General features: G+C 45.6%; 1 protein-coding gene across 2 annotated transcripts in view; it reads left to right on the forward strand.

Annotated features, from left to right (window-relative positions):
* The first annotated feature begins 1,868 nt into the window (after positions 1 to 1,868).
* Positions 1,869 to 13,122, forward strand: part of MED13 (mediator complex subunit 13) — a 58,424-nt gene continuing 47,170 nt past the window's right edge. Inside the window, exons 1-2 of one of the 2 annotated variants that reach the window (XM_048074275.2) lie at positions 1,869 to 3,971; positions 5,848 to 6,082. In XM_048074275.2, the coding sequence (XP_047930232.1) occupies positions 3,906 to 3,971; positions 5,848 to 6,082 (301 nt within the window). In that variant the 5' untranslated portion in view covers positions 1,869 to 3,905. Of the gene's footprint in view, positions 3,972 to 4,773; positions 4,798 to 5,847; positions 6,083 to 13,122 lie in introns of those variants that run through there. The other variant, XM_048074276.2, reaches the window with a different exon arrangement.

Here is a 13,122-nt window from a genome sequence, read left to right on the forward strand (position 1 = left end):
ATTTTCAGCTAATGAAAATTTGGTGTCATCCTGAAATCAAGGGGAAGATGCAAGAGTACATTTGTTATGCATCTAGCCCACAGTGTCATTTGACTGGATTTCCGTTCCCTCTGCCAAACCCCAGTTTTACCAAAAGATGCCTTTTCCTCTTAGAGAGAAAACCATACTGGTTCTTGTGTACTAATGCCGACTGTTGCTTTCTTTTATTTTCTTCAAAGTGTTGGATTTCTCCTTAGGGAGGTGTGACTTAACACTGCCAGCAACTCTCTCTGCACAGTGAGATAATTGCTCTAATGACCAAAGCGTCACACCGAAACTTCAGAGGGCCTTCGTGTGCCTCTCGGTGCCCACGGTGGTGCAGAGGAGTGGGTTCTGAGCGCCACCGCAGAGCAAATCCCTCTCACACCGTGGTCCTCACCACAGAGAAAACCATCTGTTCCACTTGGAAAGGGGCTTGGTTCCACTCGCCCTCCCCCCGCATCCCAGCTCTGGCCCCAGCTGCTGTGGTTCGATGAGCAGTGAGGGAATGAATCTCCTGCGTTAAAAATACTCTGGTTCTATTTAGATAAAAAGAAGAATCTTGCTTGCCTACACTGACATACAAAAATAGTCTTAGTGTGAGTAAATCTTCAAAGTTTTTCTCTGTGAAAATATCTAGTCTCACTTTTTTTTTTTAAACTTACCATACAAATTTATTTATAGAGTGCCCTTCTTTCCTCCCACTCTATCAAGGCAGAAGGTTGCCACTCATCTTGTTCATGAGTCCTGAAATAATTTGCAGGGCCTTTGAAACATCATCTTGTTGCATAGTTGTGATGCAATGTGCTGCTGTTGCAGGAACATATCATATTTTAATGTGAATGTCATATTAGCTTAGACATTTAAGTCTTTACTTTAAGCACTTTGCACTGGTTTGTATTTTCACTCTAAGTTTGCAGTCAAAAAAATCTGCATGTAGTAACTTAAAATTTTACATTCTACATGCAAACCGTTGCATGAAAAATTAATATGTAATACGAGAGGATTAGCAAGTGCAATATACTTTCCAAGCGTTTCTTAAAAATAGCTTTCACTGACACTGTACCATCTCAATTCTGAATAATCTCAAATCTGTGCATATAGTAACAGAGGAACCACCTACTTTGTCCTCATAAACTGCATAAAGTGTAGCTGCGTGAAAAACCTGACTTCTGGAGTACAGTTCTGCTCCAGAAGGTATGATGTCTGGGGGGTTATTGAAAGCATTAATGCTTACACGAAACATTACTGCAAGCTTTCTAAATTCTTTCCTGTGTTTTAGAATGGCTCTAAGATCCTTAATACGGAATTTATTTTGCAGCGCAAAGAGGAAGGATAGTATTAAGCACAGACTTAAGGAAAACTCTGCCAAGGGGTAGAAATTTGTGGCAGAGGAGCCAAGACGAGGTTTTCCGGGAGGTGAGAGCCCATGTCCGTGCCCGGCCTTTGGCTCAGGCTGCCCAGACGCGATGGGTGCCAGCACAACTCCCCCTGTAGGACCCCGGGGGTGCGGAGCGGGGACACCGGGCGCCCCCTCAGCTCTGGGCCGGGCCTCGGGCCCAGCCACCTCAGGCCTGGCTGAGGGGAGGAGGCGGGACTCGAACCCTCGACCCGCTCTGCCGCCTCTGCGCCCAAGCGCGCGGCCCAGCCCGCCGCGCCACGGCCGCTAGATGGCGGCCTCCCAGCGGGGAAGGCGCCGGGCCCCGCAGCGCCGAGGAGGCGCCTGGCGGCCGCGCCGCACCACTACCCCCTCCCTTCCCCCGGCAGCGACGGCGGCCATGGCCGGCCGGGCCCACGTGACGGCGCGGCGGCCAATGAGAGCGCGGCGGCGGGGGGGGGGCGCCGACTCTCGTCCCCGCGGCCGCCATTAAAGCGAAAGGGGCTCGGAATTAACCGGCAGGAGCAGCGCCGCGCCGCGCCCCCCGCCCCGCCCCGCCGCGACATGGGGGAGACGCGCTGAGGGGGGGAGCTGGCCCAGCACCATGCCGCGGCCGGGCAGCCGCCGACAGAGGCACCGCTGAGGGGGAAGCGAGGAGGAGGAGGAGGACGAGAGCAGCCGGCGGGGGCTTCGCGGCACCGACTCCGCCAGCAGCAGCCGCGGCGGGGCCGGGCTTTGTGGGGCTGCCCCCCCCTTCCCCCGCCGCCCTTCCGCCTGACGAGACCCCGGGGCCCGGCCGCCGCCTCCCCCCCCCCCGCCCTGCCGAGCGAGGAGGGGGCCCGCCGTCCACCGCACCCCCCACCCCCCACCCGGCGCCTGAGGAGAGCGGGGGGCCCGGCCCGGCCCTGCCCTGCCCCGCCGGGGGCCCTCGGTGCTCGCTCCCGCCCCCCCCCCCGCAGAAGACACCGCTCCGTTTGAAGACTATCGTTTTTATATTTTTCCTCTTTCTTTCTTTTTTTTTTTCGCCTTTATTATTATTATTTTTTTAAGGGGGCAGCCCCTTTTTAAGGCGTCCCTCCCCGCCGAGCACACCCCCCCCCTTCCTCTTCCCTCAGCCCGAGGGGGGGGGTCTTGAGGGGCTTCGGCGGTAACTTGGCGGGGGCCGGGCCCCCCTGAAGAGACCCGCTCGGCCCCGTGGACTTTGTGGGGCTCCCCCCGGCCCCGGAGGACAGCTGGGGGGGCGCAGCCTCCCCGAAGACACCCCGCGATCTGCCCCTGCCTCCTCCCCCGAGCAGCCTGGGGATCGGCCTCCGGGAGCCTCCTCCAGCCGTCCCCGAAGAGACTCCGAGGGGCGCCCACAATTTCCTCCTTCCAGCCCTCGCCCCCCCCCCGTCCCTCCTTTCCCCACGGAAGGATTTTTACCCACCGGAGGATATTTTGGTTTTACCCTCTCGACGAAGAGTCTTTTCTTTTCGGGGAGGGGGGTGTTTCCACGGGGGAATTTAATCCCCCCGCTGGGCTGCTGAGGAGACTTTTGCGGCCTTTTTCTCTCAAGGAATACCTTCCCTCCCCTGCCCCCGCAGATGGTTTTTGGGGTACACCCCAGGCATTTTTTACTTGTCCAGCCTTTACGAATTCTTCAGACTTGCCTTGCTTCAGGCCCCCGAAGTTTGTTTTTATGATTTAAAATTTTAATTTATTGGAATATTTTTTTGGAGCGGGGGAGAAGAATCCGATCCCCCCCACCCTGTTGCCCTCGGACTCCGAAGAGACGAGCCTGGATTTTTCTCTCTCCCACAACCAACCCTTCCCAGTCATTCCGCTGTTTGCCCCTTTCTCATCTGATCACTAAAGAAACGGGAGGAAGAGGAGGGAGGTTTCTGGATTAATTGCCCCCATCGGATTATTTATTTTCCTACTTCTCTTGCTCGGCATCTGAGATAAGAGGAAGGAGGGATGTCAACTGATTTTTACCCCTAGCCCCCTGGATTCATTACCCCGTTTTTATTCTCCTGTTGGATCAATTACCCCTTCACCTTACCTCCTCTCCCTCCCCTCCTTATGCGAATGAGAAGACAAGAGGAACAGGGAGGATTTTGATCTTAATCTCCTGTCGTTGGATTACTTACCACCTCCCTCTTTCTGGTCTCCCCTTCCGTGGTGGCTTTGCCCCCCCCACATTTGATATCCAGAAGAAGAGAAAACGTTCCGAGTTTCTCTCGCTCTCTCTTTTTAAAAATCGTTATTTTTTTTTTTTTAAAAAACACCTCTCTCTTACACCGCTTTCCTCCCGGGCTATTTACCCAGCCCCTATTTCGTGTGTGTGTGTGTGTGTACGTATGTAAATCCCTTATTTAATTGCATTATTATTTGTGCGTGTGCCTCGCCCCCCTCCCCCCGTTCCCTCGCAGTGTCTGTCTCTCTCTCTCTCTCTCTCTCTCTCTCTGTCTGTCTCTTTCTTTCTTGTCGGAGGCTGTGGGATAATGGCGTGTGGGTTGTGGCTGTGAGGATGAGTTCCTGCTTCGTGCCGAACGGGGCCAGCCTGGAGGATTGCCATTCCAACCTCTTCTGCCTGGTGAGTGCCCGCCGCCGCGCCACGGCCGCGAGTGGGAGCGGGAGGCGGCCGGGGGGGGGGGGGCAGGGGCAGCGCAAAGCCAAGCAGCCATTTTTAGCAGAGCTTCTGCTGGATGAGTCCTCGGAGTAGGCCCTGCCTGGAAGCAGCCAACTCTCCCATGCCCCTCCGGTCCCCCCCGCCGCCGCTGTCTGTCTCCCGTCGCCCCTCCCTCCTCTTTCTTCCTGCCTCGGCGCTCCCCGCCGCTCGCCTTCGCCTTCCCCGTCCTCGCCCGCAACTTTTTTTTTTTTTTTCTTTCTGCTTTCTCTTTAACCTTCCCGGCCCCGCCGCCCAGCTGGGGCAGGAGATCTCGCCGCTCCTTCTCGCTTTCTCGGCCAACTTTCCCCCCGCTTCCCCCCCCCCGCCTCCGAGGGCCCCCTCGTTCGCTGCCTGCTTCCAGCCCGGAGCTCTGCTGGCGGTGGTACGCTCCGGGAGGCACTGGTGGCTTGGGTTTTGTTGTGCACCATTTTGTAGCCTTAACTCAAGTGCGAAAGCCTTCGGATGGATGATTTTTAAAGATTTATTATTATTTTTTTTTTGGTAGCTCCCAAACTAAATTCGGTTTAACCGCACCGCGATGCAATTTCTGGTGGCCGTGCTTCACCGGTATTTTTTTTTTTTTCCCCTCAATGCAAATGAACTAATATTAGGTGACTGCCTGGTATTTGTTATTCTCGTCATAAGTAAAAAGCTGTGCCAAGCTGTTGTACTGGTATTTTTGGAGGGAGGGGAATCTGGACAGCCTGAACATGTCTGCAGACTGCATCAGGCCTGCAGCTCCATGTTACTGGTGCGTTTTTAAACCTTCAAGTCTTTCTAGAGTATCAACTGTTGCAGGCTCCCTGCCTTTCCTCTACATTTCTCCTGAAGGTAGGAAGGCTGCCATGTTAGGTTTAAATGTTGCAGTAATCTTAGGTGTGCTTGTTAGGAGGAAAAAATCGGTGACTTCTTAGCAAATGCCAGCGGGGCTCGGTCTCCCTTCTCAGACAGACCCAAGGGACAATGCCTCCCCAAAGCACCTTAAGGTGCCTGCGCTCAAGTGGAAAAAACTTCGTATTAAAACTCAGTGCAGTATTGGCTTGTAGATAATCCAGGAATTGTCTCTTTCCCACTGGGTACGGTGGTAGCTCTTTCACTTTATAAAGTCAAATGAATCTTTGCCCAGAAGGGGATTTAGTGGATCATAACCAATGATGTGTAATTTAATGAGAGAAACAGGATTTAAATTCTTAAAATGTGGTGTGAGAAATGAAAAGCGTGGTAGCTCAGAGTAAAGTAAGTGCACTTGAGAAGCTTCCTGTGCAGAATAGAGCGTTTTACAATGGAGAAACTTGTGAAATTTTCTGAAGTTGTAGGCGACTGGAAAGATGTACGCCTGAGTTAGATTTGCTGTATTCCCTATATATTCTTACATATCTTGGGTTGTAAAAAGCTGTGTATGGATAAGTAAGCATGGAATGAGAAGCTATTTGCTAAGGCAAGTGCTTAAAAGATTGGGCAGTTGTAGTCTGCAAATAATTACATTGTCGCTCATTTTTCACTTTTGTTTTAAATCAAATCTGACTTTTCTCTCTGTAATATTAAAGATGAAGTGAAAATGAACAGCTCTTGCTTTACTGCAGTTATTAAAAGAGATTTTAAAACAAGGTGCCCAATTATTTCCAGTTTATCTTCTAAGGTACAGAAAACTTACAAGTATGATTACTGTTAAGTTTTGTTGGACTAATCCTTTCTTCCTTCCTTCCATTTGCCTCCTCCCGTGCCACCTTCTAGTTATAGCTGTGTATTTCTGTTGGGAATGTAACCCAGGGTCTGACAGTTGTTCTCTTCTTTCCCGCAGGCTGATCTAACTGGGATTAAATGGAAGCGATACGTATGGCAGGGTCCAACGTCTGCCCCAATTCTCTTCCCGGTCACGGAAGAGGACCCTATTTTGAGCAGCTTCAGTCGCTGTCTGAAGGCGGATGTACTCAGCGTTTGGCGTCGAGACCAGAGACCTGGACGCAGGGAGCTATGGATATTTTGGTGGGGTGATGACCCCAACTTTGCTGACCTAATTCATCATGATCTCTCAGGTAGGAAGAAATTAATAACTTCTTTTAGTCGGTGAAAGGATGCAGTTACTCGGGACGTTCTCCTGCCAGCCGTTACAAAAATCTGTACAAGATAAACTGTTGTCTAGAGATAAGATAAATGTATTCCTACAATCTACAACTTTGATTTTTTATGGTGATAGTGGGAAGAACTCTCAGAAGAGCCGAATTATTACAGCAGTACACTGATCAAACAACTGCTGTCTGTGCTTAGGTGGTCTTGGACTGCTAGATAATCAAGAAACAAGTTTTTGCCCTCTGCTTTTTTTCTTTTGGGAATAAATAAATAAATAAACACAACCAAGCAAGTAAGCCTTTGAATTTGGGCAGCACCTTCTTTGGGCTTCTTGCGCCCAAAGCTGTGCCTGTGATTCAAAAATGACACCTTAGATGTATTTTGATCAGAGCTCCTTTGTTGGGCAATTGGAACTTTCAAATACTAAACCCCCTTTTACTGTGTAATAAAAAATGTAGAGAACTGGGCAACTCCTGAACCATGTGGAGTTGTTTAGATTGGAAGTCAAGTTGTTGCTGAGAAGTCCTCAAAAGGAGGCATCCGAAACTAGCTTCCTGGTTTTCATACTTTTATGATTTCTCTCTCCCTTTTCCAGCGCTGTGAACCTGTCCTTGCTTTCAAACTTAGACTTGCTACTTTTGAAAGACTGACAGTATTTGTATTTCTCAATATCGTTGTGTTTTAAACTTGGCACTTTATTTTGAAAATGTTTAGTTGCAATGTTATGAAATTAAGCTTTCAAACGATCTGTGTGAGTCTGTTGGTGAGGCTACACTGATTCTAGGAAAAAAAAAAAGTCACATTACTCTAATTTCCTTTCAAATAATGTACAGTATTCAGGTTACTGAAGTGTAAAATGAGACCCAGGTTTGGTGACCTGGTAACCAGAAATTGTTAACGCTGTCTGTGTTTGTGGATAAGCTGAAGAACAAATACAAATTTGAAGTGCCACTGAGGAAGCTGACTTGAAACAGTTTAATAGTGTGTGGGATTTTTGTATAAAATAGGATGATCTGGAAAAGAATTGACGTAGTAAAATAATGTTTATTTTGTTTGAATAGTTGACTTCAAAACTGGGATGCTTCTGCTATTCCTGTCTGTCCTGGAAATAAAACTTTGCATCTTAAATGTTACTTACATTGTAGGTTGCTTGATATTCTATTGCATTTATGGTTTCCTTATTTTTGCCCTATGAATAACCTCAGTCTTGACCTGCAGGGAACATCCTTTATACAGCTGAGATGTGACTTAGGGCAGGCCCAGGCCCAAAATAGCACTTAGCCTAAGCAAAGACCAACGCTTGTGTGAAGGCATCTGTGTAAATTTTGTGTGCTGTTGGCTGGTGGGATTAAAATGAGACGAGTACGTTACATATTTATGTGTGTGTGTTTAAGATCAAATACAAGTTAAGCCATTTGGAGACTGCCTTTCTGCTCTAGCTGGCCATCAAAGTCTTGTTTGAACAACTTTCCTTGCGTTCTTTCTCAAATCTATCTAGTAGTGACTTAGGACGAAGGTGCCTCTTGAGGATAGCGGTGTTTTGTAGCTGAACTTTCAGATCAGTGTGTATTTGTATTTTAGAGGTTTACACTTTCGCACAGGTAGCTAAACACACATCATCCTAGGCGCGTGTCAACTCTTAACCTCTCCTCGTGTATAAGGGAGAGCTAGTAGAGGATTAGAGTCTCCCAAGCATGTCTTTGCAATTGTTTGGGGTATTTTCTTTGTTAGGTCACCTGTGGATGTCTGCACTTCCAGAGAGAGGCTGCTCTACGTGTCTTGCTATTAAGTATTTTTCCACAGAAACGCTTACTGCTCATGAGATTGTTACCTGCCTCTGTGTGTAGACGTACCTGACGTCATGGTTTTAGCAGGCAGGTTTTTTCTCCCCTTAATTAAAAGGGGACGTTATAATCTCTTAGAGCGTGTTAGTCTGCTTGGTTCTTATATGGCCAGGATTTGATAAAGATATTAATCGGCTGCGTTGTGGAGGAGATGGCTGAGGAGTGCCTGCACCTGCATTTTCTCTCTTCCCTGTTACACAAAATCTTAATGTGAACCTCATATAAGAAAGAATTATGGCTGAACCCAAACAATGTTATCTGACCTTTGTCATAGACCTAATGGATTTTTTTCATTGGTGGACAATTTCTGCTAGTAATTCACGTTGCCCTGTTCTCCCCGTGATTGCTTGTTTCATTTTCAACGGGAAAGATAAATTACTTCCTGGCAGAGGCTTGTTACTTGCAAAATTGATTGGAAATTGTTTGCTGCTGATGGTTGAGGTGCTGCCTCATTTAGAACTTTCCTGCTCAGTAGGTGAGGAATTGCCCTGAAGACCTGAGGGAGGGAGGCACAGAGGGGTAAGAGCAGGCTGCTGCTGGCATGGCCTTCATGTCCCCTGGCATGCTTCTTGTAGGGAAGTGGGGCTTGGAAGAGCTGTAGTTAGAAATCTGCCGGGGTTAACAACTTTGATTCTGGCTTCGTTTGGCGTGAAACTGTTCCTGGTAGGGAGAGGTCAGTATTTGGACAGTTTTTGTTAATTTTTTTTGGTGATTTGTAATTTCAATGAATAATGGACGTTCAGTGTCTGGAACGCATCCCAGTCATCAATCCTCAGAGATCTGAAATAAGGCACCCTTCAAGAATCTCTTTATCAAGTGCAGAAGTGCCTTCCCAAAATCATTTTAAAAGGGAAAACGTAGGGTTTTGCGGGTGTACATCTATGCATAGCAGATGCGAAAAAAACCTCTCTCTCTCTCGTCAGCCTGTGCATTCTAGAAGTTCCGTCTTTGCCCCAGAGATGTGTTTGAATGAGTGCTAGTGGCTATATCTGAATTCTCGTATCCAGCCTTGGATAACAGTCTTGTTGATGGTCAGGGATTGTTGTTGCCTGGGGGCATGTCAAAAGGAGACTTGTTCAGAGATGGTAATTGATCAGTAATATTGACTTCACTCAATCATTTTTTCTTTTCCTTCCCTAGGAAGAGACTTACTGTATGTAACTCCAAAGAAAAGCATAAGTCTATTTCTCCCTCAACATAGCTAGGGGCAGGCAGAAGTTAGTGAAATGTTATTTTATCCTCCAACGATCTCAAAGGTTATGTTTTTGTTGTGACAGTGAGGCTTGATTATAGTAATTTCTGCAGCTCAGACCTTAAAGTAGGACATCTCATCAAATTTCACAAGGCAATGGTCTCTCACTGGTCTGATCAACAGTTATTTTATTAGATGGGTTCTCTGTTTTAACTACCTATACATTTTTAAATTGATAGTAGATAGTTTCAAATTTGAGAGCAGTTGGGTATGAATTATGTACAAGACAGTCCCAAGGAAATGGTTACGTTTTGATTAATGCCTGGATAGGGGAATGCTTCAGTGTGCCTTTGACCTTCAAGTTGCATCTCTTAAATGGTGGGCTATAAGGTGCCTTTTTCCTTCTGGTGTCTATTAAATCTTGCTAACTTACTTTAAAGAGTTTTCTTTGTATCTGTCATACATCAAGGTAACCAGATTTTTGTTTGCTGAATGGTTTTCCTCACGCTTCCGTGAGGGATAAATGTATAAACATAATTTTGCAGCTGGCCTTGCTCAGTACAGGGAGCTTGGCTTGCCTGTGGTGGATGCCAGTGCTCCTGCACGTGTAATAAGAAAGCATTAAGGGTGTTCCTTGCTGTGTGGGGCACTGGTGCTTTGGCATTCTCCTGTCCTCCATGTCGGAGATAGATGTGTCCTCTTCAGCAAAACTGCAGATGAGCATTATGCAGAAATTACTGACTCGGACTCTGTAAGACTTCCGTGACTCGGTATGAGGACCAGCTTGAAGGTGGTGGTGAACTTTTTTCCCTTTTTTTTTTTCCCATTTCTACTGCCAAACGTGCATGTGAAATATACGTGGAGTAAGATGAAAAATACTTTGTCATAGGAATGGACTTCGTGTCATACGCTGGTGTGAGGTACGGTGTCACATGCGTAACGTACCTGCTCATTATGAGCCCATGATTGCTGAGGATAAGCTGGAACAATGTATCTGCTTATGGTATTACTCAAAGGCAGCGTGGAGGAGGCTATTAGAGAAACACGCAGTGAAAAAGTTGTTCAGCTTTTCTTTGCTTGTGGCCAAGTAAAAGAGCTCCACACCAGTGAAACTTAGAGCTTGCAAGTACTGAAGGAAACTTGCTACCTTGTTATCCCCATAAGGCAGCACAGTTACATACTTATAAAATGTAACTTGTAGGTTTTTAGTACATGGAAAAAAAATCTGCTAGGTAGAGAAAGCATAAAAACGTGGTATGCAATGCTGGTAAAGGGCTGGCACTGCAAAATCTAACTTACAGTGGTGCGGAATATTTTGAGGATGGTGTTCTGGACAGTAGCTGCTGTTTTGGATTGTCTGTCAGTTGATGAAATTTTGCGACTAGTTGAGGTAGCTAGAGTCTCTTCAGTGGATGTGGACGAGATACAGCCCTGCACTGTAAGTTGTCTGTCTTGGGTTCTGAAGTTGGTATCTCGGAATTATAGTCAGCGCTTTCTAAACACAGAATGTTGCTTCTCACTTTTGTAAGGGACGTGAGCCCTTAAAACTATAAAACAGTCTTTCATTAGGTTAACTGAATAATTCTTAGTTCGAGCAACTTTGTTTAATCTAAAGTATCTGGAGTTAAAAATCTTTTTTTCCTTCCTTTAAAGGAGACCTTTATTTGCTATTTTACTATTGTATTATTACAGTGTTGTATACAGCAACAATTTCACACTACTTTGCTTATTATACTTCCCTCGTAATCTGACGCTTCCATAGGAAGTGTGATTTGATTGTATAAATCAGTTTTGCATCAATCTATTTCTATAACTGGCTTGCTGTCAAGTGATGACAGAAAGAAAGCCCATGAAAGTAAGTAACACTTCTTAAAGCTGCTTCTAAGTCATAATACAAGGAATGGATTTTTCCTCTGTGTAATTGAAGTAATGGGGGGGGGGGGGGGGGAGTAGTCCAAAGTGCTGGCTTGACTGTGACTTGTGTCTTTGCGTAGGTTATTTTTAGAGGTTTGTTGTGCATTAGGAAGACATTTTTAATGGCATGGAAAACATATTCAGCCTTTTCAACAGGTGATGCTTACTGATGTTTTGCTGGTATGGGCAGCTAGATGTTAAAAGGAAGGAGGAGGAAAATAGACATTCTTTAAAAGCGTTCTTAAAAATGTAATTTTTACTAGTGTATACTTCTCCATTGAGAAATACATCAAAAAAAATTAAAAATTGCTATTCTAACAAAACAACAACAACATATTAAGCAACGTTCTGCTTCTTAGTAATCCTTGGTTCTTCAATTTGACTAAAGGTCTGTAGGTAGCAAATACCCTTTAGAATATCTGCCTTGAATAGAACAGGGAGGTATGGAGAGGCCGCTTCTCTGGAGTTCCCTAAAAACGGCAGGGCCTTTGTGTCCTGACCGTGCTTCCAAGCTCCTGCCTCCCAGCGTGCTTGTCCAAGAGCACTGGAGGGACAGGAGGGCACAGTCAGTGACAGCGAGCTTTTTTTTACTGCTTCAGGTGGATGTGGGACGAATGTGAAGTAGAACACAAAGGTAACGAAAGCAAACGGCCTTCTGAAACTGTTTCATTAATTCGGGATGGTGATGGTATCAGGGAGGCATTCACTGAGGAAAGTTTGCTGTTTGCATGTGTTACGAAAATTTCCTTTTCCTGACCATTGTTTCCATTAGTTTTTCTCCTAATTTTGTAGGTTCTTGTAAGGAAAATTCCACTTCATGTGTGGTGTAAAGAGGGAGGGAGGAAAATTCCTTATAGGAGGATAATATATGTATATATTTGTTTAATGCGTTGACATAAATTTCTGCCACAGAGCAGTTGGCCAGTTTGGACAGCTAAGAAGGCTAATCAAAAATAAAAAGTTTGTAATCAAAATTAAAATATTTGTAACTTCCAGGTTACCAGAGCAGTTTTGTGGATATCACTCGTCTGAAGTGAAATCGTGGCTTAACACCTTCTTAAAATGAATCAGCAACTCGTTTTGGTTTATTACGACTATCAGGTTGAACATTTACCGTTATTCTGTTTAAAAAAGATTAGAAGACAAAAGTGTCTGTTCCTCTCCCTTCCATAAAAGGATTTTTAATGGTTTACTTTGCACAATTTCTATTAAGTAGGAGGATTTTTTCAGTTGTTGGGAAACAATAATTTAAATGAAGAAGACAAATATTTGGGAGGTCTGAGCTGATGATGTATTTCTCCCCTTCCATCCCTACCAAAAAGGGGGTTGGGCTGGGGCTGATGACTAAACAGACTTCAAAAAGATGCAGAACACTTACTGTTATTTTTCTGCATGAATTTGAATAATGTTCTGAAATGAGGGTATCTTTTAACTGCCATCCTATTTAACCTTGCCTTTCTTTGGCAAGATGCACTTCAGCTTGATATTTTGGACCCCAGATGCTCTTTCCGATCAGCAGGCGTGTTTGTAGCATGCTGTCTTTTTAAATTCTAGAGTTTTAATTGTAATTTCCCTCTAATGCCTTACACTTACCCCACATAACATGCTCATCTTTTGCAATTCCTAAGGGCTCTCCTAGCTTAGTTTACTGCTGAAACAATGTAGTGGCAAGTTCTTGCACGTAAACTTTTGTTAGTAACTTGGTTGTCAGCACAACTATTAATGTTAAATGCAATGCTTAGTGCTTTGTAGTACCCTCTGAAAATTGAAACTTCTCGTTTGTGTCCACTGTATGACCATCAAAATGCAAGCTGTGAGTTACGCTTCGGTGTACGTGCGACTTCAGCAGCTTTCCTCTCATTGATATACTAATATATCAAAACAAAATTAGGCAGAAAGTCTGCAAATAGCTCTTTGTTTCCTCCCATTATAGGCGATTGATGCAGGGGATGTTCTTGAAATCATTTTTTAAATTACAAAAGCCATACACAAACCAACTATTTAACCTTTGAAATGGTGTGGAGTTTATTGTGCAGTTAAAGTCCAATATCATTAA

This window comes from Anser cygnoides, chromosome 18 (genome assembly GCF_040182565.1).
Source record: "Anser cygnoides isolate HZ-2024a breed goose chromosome 18, Taihu_goose_T2T_genome, whole genome shotgun sequence".
Lineage (NCBI taxonomy): Eukaryota > Metazoa > Chordata > Aves > Anseriformes > Anatidae > Anser > Anser cygnoides.